This window comes from Euphorbia lathyris, chromosome 1 (genome assembly GCF_963576675.1).
Source record: "Euphorbia lathyris chromosome 1, ddEupLath1.1, whole genome shotgun sequence".
In the NCBI taxonomy this organism is placed as follows: Eukaryota; Viridiplantae; Streptophyta; class Magnoliopsida; order Malpighiales; family Euphorbiaceae; genus Euphorbia; species Euphorbia lathyris.
Genome location: NC_088910.1, coordinates 44,540,838 through 44,548,799, shown reverse-complemented (window position 1 = coordinate 44,548,799; position 7,962 = coordinate 44,540,838). Strand labels below are relative to the sequence as shown.

The 7,962-nt window shown below is 44.6% G+C and overlaps 1 protein-coding gene across 1 annotated transcript; it reads right to left on the bottom strand.

Annotated features, from left to right (window-relative positions):
- Positions 1–1,188: 1,188 nt before the first annotated feature.
- LOC136217916 (transcription factor MYB98-like) lies at positions 1,189–2,262 on the bottom strand. The gene is made up of 3 exons (XM_066004621.1): positions 2,222–2,262; positions 2,007–2,133; positions 1,189–1,668 (listed from the first exon to the last, which is right to left on the bottom strand). Exons 1-3 carry the CDS (start codon positions 2,260–2,262, stop codon positions 1,222–1,224), a joined length of 615 nt encoding a protein of 204 aa, XP_065860693.1. The 3' UTR covers positions 1,189–1,221.
- Between the last annotated feature and the right edge of the window lie 5,700 nt (positions 2,263–7,962).

Below are 7,962 nucleotides of genomic sequence, written 5' to 3'. Positions count from 1 at the left end.
CTGCGTTTTTCCATGAATACACTTCGTGTATTCGATGAATTCGCGAAGATCTGTGAAGAGAAAGAGCCTGAAACGTGACGATCTACTTCGCGAATCGATTAGTTCGCGAAGTCTGCGAGTAGAAGAGTTCATGATTTCACTCGCAGACTTCGCAAAAAGCATCGATATGCGACGTAGATCGTCACGTTTGAGACCTCGCATACCTCGCGAAAACATCGATTAGCGAAGTAAAATCATCTCTTTCCCTGCATATTTACATTCGCATGCTTCACTAATCCTCATTTCGCGAAGCCAAAATCGTCTTTTTCCCTGCCTAACACGATTAATTTTTCCTGAAGGTGGTTGATTATATAACATCCCTTTCTGGAAGGCGTTGTCCTCAGATGCAGGGGAGATGACTTTCCTTCCTGTATAGGGAGAAATTTCCCTCAAGATTGCCACATTCACTTTGAAATGATTGGTTATGAGAGATTGTGCCATTCTTGGTGTGCACCATGGGACACGTCCATCCCAAAAGGTCTGGATTTCCTGCAGAGAGAGAAATTTCCGTCCAGATTAGTCAGGTTCACTTTGAAGTGATTTGTTAGGAGTTTATTGTGGCAATCTTGTTGTAAATTTTGATAATGTTATGATTTTAATGTTAGAATCCGTTGTTGTTTGGCATTTTGTGTTACATAACACTTCACGAATTAGCTTCAAAACACATCGAGGCTTCGCATATGCTAATTAAATTCATCAAGTAAACCCATCGATTAGTTTCGCAGGCTTCACATATGATCTAATCTGCGAAGTCAGACGGGAGGGAGACAGACGTGCGTAAATATTGAGGGTATTATGAAAAAGTAACACAAAAACAGTCTAGATATGTAATGGGTTGAGTAAATGGGTTAAATATGTAAATTCCTCATTTGACATAGTTTTGTAATTCATCCTAAATAAATTTGTAAAAGATAGAAAAACTAAAGTGAAAAGATAGAAATTACAATGATAGTAGTTAAACAAAAATAATAATGTCTCAGAACATTTCCTACATTTCTAATTATATCAATATAACATTCTTTTAATTTATAACTAAATTCAAAACATATGATACATTATTTCTGTTTTTTTACTGCATTTCTTCCCTATTTAAATTGAACCTACAATATTAATATTATTGTAATCATCTCCACTAAATCCATCTTCTTCTTCTCCGGTAAATCCATGGAAGTCACATCCTCCTCAAAGGTTTTGTCGATCATCAACAAAACTGACATCATGATGATGATAATCCATATCTTCAAGTAAAAATTCAAACCTTCCATCTTCAAACATCTTATCATCAAAATCTAAGTCAAAATCATAATTTGGAACCAAGCTTTGATTATTATTCTGATTAAACTCCCATGGATGCGGATGCAGCATGCTCAAAAGGGGTGTTTCAGCAGCACTGCGCCTTTTAGAGTCTAAATTCAAGCTCCTGATATAATCTTGAAGAAGAGTTCCTCTTGGATATTGAGTTCTGCACTTTCTCTTAGAATATTCCCTTCTTTTTGTTGCATTCCAATGATTTTTAATTGAGTTCTCAGTTCTTTTTGGCAATCTTTTTTCAATTTCTGCCCATTTATTTCCTACTTCTTTATGTGCCTGTATTAGCACCTTATCCTCCTCTTCAGTCCATGCATCCTTCTGCCAAAAACAAACAATAAATATTAAATAAGATAAGTGGGAATCATTATTTACAAAAAAAATTCAGATGTACATGCCAAGTCAGACATTTCCATATGTCTTCCATGCAAGCATTTTTATTCCTAGGGTTAACTGATTTTGTCTCTATTTGGAAAGCATTTAAAAAAGTCTATGCTGCAGGTAATACGATTGGGGCATTACATCAAATATGGAATAAATTTTGTACATACCAAACTATGTTGACGGTGACAGACACACCTAAAGGTACACCGGAAAACATTGTTTACCAAAAGCAAAACCAAAACAGACAGGGATAGGGACTTTGGTAGCTAAATTACCTTGATATTACGCCTTAAGTGATTGTTGCATCTTTCCCTACACTGTTTCCTGTTTCTTCCAGGCACCATTTGAGCAACTTCAGACCATTTTGTCACTCCATACTTCTCCACTAGTAGACTCAGGAGCCTGCAAACACATGATCCAAAATGAGATATCATAGAGAAAAAATGGGTTAATTTCATCAATAATGCACAAAATTTTCCTAATTTCATACCTATCCTCTTCAATTGACCATTTCCCTTTAATTATATCCATGTTCTTTTTGTGACCTTGCCAGACCCTATTGAAAGGTTTGTTACAGAAATGGATTTGGCTCTGATTTGGATATGGATTGTGATGAGGAAGAAATGGATTGAACATGACTTGAACATGCCCACCATTTTGCACAAATGGATTGGGCTCATAATTATCTTGGAAATTCACAGTAGATGTTGAACTGGTTTGATGAACCTGATGCGGACATCCTAATTAGGATCGCTGATCACACGCGCCTTGGCGGATCTCCTGTCCTCATGCCCACAGAGGTTGTATCTAGGAGAGCGGATCCCCTGGACATACGAGCGGGGCGGATCTAGGCGTACGCTAGGAGGCGTACCAACAACTACCCTGGGCGGATCTCAGGTTTACTTCCTGCCGAAGGAATTCACCAACAACCCCTGACGCTCCGTACCTGCACCTCTGTACCATTTGTCTGGGCGCATTACCTATCTTACCCTTTTATTATTAACCATATTGTAACCCTAGTAGGGGTAGTCCCTGTCCTTTACTTATCTTTTAGAGGTTGTATTTAAACCCTCATTTTGTAAGGATAAGGTAACTTTTATCAATCAAATACTCTTTCTCTTTGAGAATTAAGGTTTCTACCTTGTTTATCGGGATTCACTCCTTCTAGTTTAGCTAGAGAAGAACATCTTTGTTGGTTTACGACTAAAACATTCATTTATCGCTTTCAATCTGTATCAGTTGGTATCAGAGCCAATCGTTTCCTGACCCAAAACTTCTTTTGGCAATGGTTCAACCCCGACAACCGCAAGATTCCATGGATACCGGTGACCGGAGATACGAGGAGCTGAGAGAGCACCTCGCGGAACAAATCCAGGCCAGCCTTGAGCGGCAGAAGCAAAACGACCAACGGTTCCAGGAGCTAACCGCTTCCCTGGAAAACCTCAGATTAGAGATCCGTTCAGTGGTCAGACCAGCCGCCGGGGAGTCGGACCAAAGGAGGGAAGGAGTCCTTGAACAACGACCCCAAAGGCAACCCACGCCACCTCGACTGCCGTTGACAAATGTCCAACTTCCACGAATGGGTCCTAGGGATCCTGAGGTAAGAAGACCCAACTTTGTCCTTGTGCATAACGCTGATAGCGATAGTGATGATTTTGAGGATATTGGGGATAATGGTGCTTTTAAAACTATGAGGGATGTTGGTCCGATTGATGAAAGACGTGTGGGTATGGTTAGGGCAGAACCAGATCTAGGAAACTTTGACAGAGATGATGCCTTTAAGCTAAAAATAGACTTACCATCTTTTGGTGGCGAACTGGATATATAGGGATTCTTAGATTGGTTATCGGAAGTTGAGCGTTTCTTTGAGTATGCTGGGATTCCTGATGAGAGGAAAGTGAGGCTGGTGGCGTACCGCTTGAAGGGTGGCGCATCAGTTTGGTGGGATCGGTTGAGGGAAGAAAGAAGAAGAGGGGCAGAGATCCGATTAGATCTTGGCTACGGATGAAGGCGATGTTGAGGGAGCGGTTCTTACCGCCAGATTATGAGCAGTATATTTACAGCTCTTACAGGGGATGCTCTCAAGGGGCCCGAAGTGTCCATGAGTATACCTCAGAATTCTTGAGGCTATCGGCAAGGGCCAACTTGTCGGAAACTGAAAGCCAAAAGACCTCTAGGTATCTAGAAGGGTTGAGATACAACATCCAGGATCGTATTGGCACACAGATGGTGGTCCGGGTACAAGATGCCAGGAATTTAGCCCTCAAGGCTGAATCGCAACTAACTGGGAGATCCAGGAGATCCGCCACTACTGAGTACACGCCTGGAGGAAGAGATCACGTGAACTCTTATGACAAAGGCAAGCAGGTGGCGAGTGCCAGTGGGGCCAAAGTCAACAGTGTGGGAAGAGGATCTGTCGGAGATACTAGGCCATACAAGGAAGCACCTATACCACCTAAGAGCAACAATCCGTATGCGAGGCCAGCGCCTTTCAAATGCTTTCAGTGCAATGAATCAGGCCATAGGTCCAATGAGTGTCCTAGGAGGAAAAGCGCCAACATGGTGGAGAGGTATGAAGATGACTATGATGAAGGGGATGAAATATTCTGTGAAACCTTAGGAGAGGATGATGATGAGGCGAATGAAGAGAGATACACCATTCATGTGGTACGACGTCTGTTGGTCTCCAGCCGAATAGAGGGAGATTAGAGGCATCGACTATTCAGGACCCGCTGTCTTGTGAAAGGTGGGCGATGCAATGTGATAATAGATAGTGGGAGCCAAGAAAACATTGTGAGCAGCAGCGCCGTTCAGAAGTTTGGGTTGTTGGCGGAGGCGCATCCCGAACCCTATAGGGTGGGATTGATAAAAAACGTGGGTGAACTTAGGGTGACCCAGAGATGCAGGGTACCTATTGTGATTGGTGATTACAGTGATGAAGTTTGTTGCGATGTGGTTGATATGGATGCCTGCCACCTATTGTTGGGCCGGCCCTGGCAGTTTGATAACGATGCCATCCACGCAGGCAGGGAGAACACTTACAGATTTGTGAAGAATGGGGTGAAGTTCGTCCTTACACCGATGGTGAGAGAGCCAAAGGTCGACGAGAAGTCTACCTTGGTAGTCTGTCCTACACACAAATCGTTTGTGAGTGAATGTGAGGAGAGCCAGATGGTGTATGTGGTATTGGTTAAGGCGAATCACGAGTCCGCCCGAAGGGGCGAGAGGGAGATGCCGAATGAAGTGACCCGCCTACTCGGCGAGTATCAAGATCTGTTCCCCGACGAACTGCCAAGTGGGTTACCACCTTTGAGAGACATCCAACATCACATCGATCTTTTGCCTGAGACCAGTTTGCCAAGCCTCCCACATTATCGAATGAGCCCAAAGGAGAATGATGTTATGAGACAGAAAGTGGAGGAACTCATCGAGATGGGATACGTTAGGGAGAGTATGAGTCTTTGCGCCGTTCCCGCTTTACTTACGCCGAAGAAGGATGGTTCTTGGCGGATGTGTGTTGACAGTAGGGCCATTAACAAGATCACCATCAAGTACAAGTTCCCGATCTCAAGGTTGGATGACATGTTGGACCAACTTGGCGGATCTCGAGTCTTCTCCAAGATTGATCTCAGGAGTGGTTATCATCAGATACGAATCCGATCTGGGGATGAGTGGAAGACTACCTTCAAGACGAGAGATGGATTGTATGAATGGTTAGTTATGCCCTTTGGGATGACCAACGCCCCCAGTACTTTTATGAGGCTGATGAATCAGGTGCTTCGCCCCGTGATTGGGAAGTTCGTCATTGTGTATTTTGATGACATTTTGATCCATAGCCAGACCTTGGCGGAACATGAAGAGCACTTGCAGACAGTGTTTGACCTGTTAAGGAAACACCAGCTATACGCCAACACTAAGAAGTGTGACTTTGTCATGGAGAGCTTGGTTTTCCTTGGATTCGTGGTCAGTGGGAATGGAATCCAAGTTGATGGGGAGAAAGTAAGAGCCATCCGAGAATGGCCTACTCCGAGGAACGTGGGGGATATCAGGAGTTTTCATGGGCTAGCAACGTTTTATCGCCGATTCATTAAGAACTTCAGTTCCATAGTGGCCCCGTTGATGGAATGTTTGAAGAAAGGAAAGGGGTTCGAGTAGGCGGACGCCCAAGAAGAGAGCTTCGCCTTGATCAAGGAAAAGCTGAGTACAGCGCCAGTGCTGGCGTATCCCAATTTTGATAAGCTGTTCGAAGTTGAGTGTGATGCCAGTGGAGTTGGGATTGGTGGTGTCTTGATGCAAGAAAAGAGGCCCATTGCATACTTCAGTGAGAAGCTCTGTGAGGCACGGCAAAAATGGGCAACTTATGATCAAGAATTTTATGCTGTAGTGAGGGCGTTGAAAGTATGGGAGCATTACTTAGTGGGAAAAGAATTCATCCTCTACACTGACCATCAAGCTCTCAAGTACCTGGGAAGTCAGAAACAACTTCGAAGCTCCATGCATGCCCGGTGGTCCGCCTTCATAGATAAGTTCCCCTATAAGCTTATCCATAAGGCTAGAAAACATAACACAGTGGCGGACGCCTTGAGTCAAAGGGTTGCACTAATAAAAACAGTCAACCTGGAGACCGATTATTTCGAACACATCAGAGGAGAGTACTTAGCGGATCCTGACTTTGGAAGTATCTAGGAGAAGTGTCAGCGCCAACCTAGGGATGGGGCATATCACTTGATGGATGAGTATCTAATGAGGGGCAACCAACTTTGTTTACCCTGCACTTCCATCCGCGAGAAGGTTGTCCATGAACTACATGGCAGATCCCTGGGGGGACATTTTGGGCGAGACAAGACATATGAAGCAGTGAGTTCCCGTTATTTCTGGCCCAAGATGAGGAGAGATGTGGTGTACCTGGTAGAACGGTGCTATATCTGCCAAACCGCCAAGGGACACTCTACAAATGCTGGCTTACAGCTACCCTTGCTTGTACCAGAAACCATATGGGAGGATCTGTCCATGGATTTTGTCCTAGGGTTACCTAGAACTCAGAGAGGCATGGATTCCATCTTTGTGGTTGTTGACCGGTTTTCGAAAATGGCACACTCTATACCATGCCGTAAGACTAACGACGCCTCAGCAACTGCCAAGCTATTCTTCAAAGAGGTTGTCAGACTACATGGCGTCCCGAAGAGCATTGTCTCAGACCGTGACACGAAGTTCCTGAGTCACTTCTGGCGGACCTTGTGGGCTCTTTTTGATACTTCTCTGAAGTTTAGTACCACTGCCCACCCTCAGACAGACGGACAGACAGAAGTGGTCAATCGGACTTTGGGAAACTTACTGCGCAGCAAGTGTAAGGATAAGCCCAGGATGTGGGACGTGGTTTTAGCACAAGCTGAGTTCGCCTACAATGGATCTGTACACTCGGGAACTGGGAAGTCACCCTTTGAGGTGGTATACACTAAGACCCCGAATCACGTCCTTGATATAGCCCATCTTCCTAAAGGAAACGTGACTGCAAACCAGCTAGCCAAAGACTATGTCCAGATGCACCAAGAGGTGAAGGAAACTCTTGAGGAGAGAAACCAGAAATTAAAAGCTAAGGCGGATGAGCACCGCAGGGACCTACAGTTCGAAGTTGGAGATGAGGTTATGGTACACTTGGGCAAAGAGAGACTCGCCAACGCCACAAGCAGCAAGCTTCGACCTAGAAAGTACGGGCCATATAAGGTCACCAAGAAGGTCAACGCCAATGCCTATCATATAGCTTTGCCGAATTGGCTTGGTAAAATCTCACCGGCATTCAATATTCGTGACCTTAGCCGATGGAAGTCGGATGGGCCTTTGGAGCACAACACAGACAAGTCAGTGCCGAATTCTTTTAAAGAAGGAGAGAATGATGCGGACATCCTAACTGGGATCGCTGATCACACGCGCCTTGGCGGATCTCCTGTCCTCATGCCCACAGAGGTTGTATCTAGGAGAGCGGATCCCTTGGACATATGAGCGGGGTGGATCTAGGCATACGCCAGGAGGCGTACCAACAACTACCCTGGGCGGATCTCAGGTTTACTTCCTGCCGAAGGAATTCACCAACAACCCCTGACGCTCCGTACCTGCACCTCTGTACCATTTGTCTGGGCGCATTACATATCTTACCCTTTTATTATTAACCATATTGTAACCCTAGTAGGGGTAGTCCCTGTCCTTTACTTATCTTTTAGAGGTTGTATTTAA

What these genes read in the sequence shown, in the direction of transcription:
- LOC136217916 (XM_066004621.1), bottom strand. Translation starts at nt 2,262, where the DNA reads ATGGATATAATTAAAGGGAAATGGTCAATTGAAGAGGATAG. An exon ending in TGGTCAATTGAAGAGGATAG is followed by an intron (nt 2,134 to 2,221) that starts GTATGAAATTAG and finishes ATGTGTTTGCAG; the next exon opens with GCTCCTGAGTCTACTAGTGG. An exon ending in ACTTAAGGCGTAATATCAAG is followed by an intron (nt 1,669 to 2,006) that starts GTAATTTAGCTA and finishes TGTTTTTGGCAG; the next exon opens with AAGGATGCATGGACTGAAGA.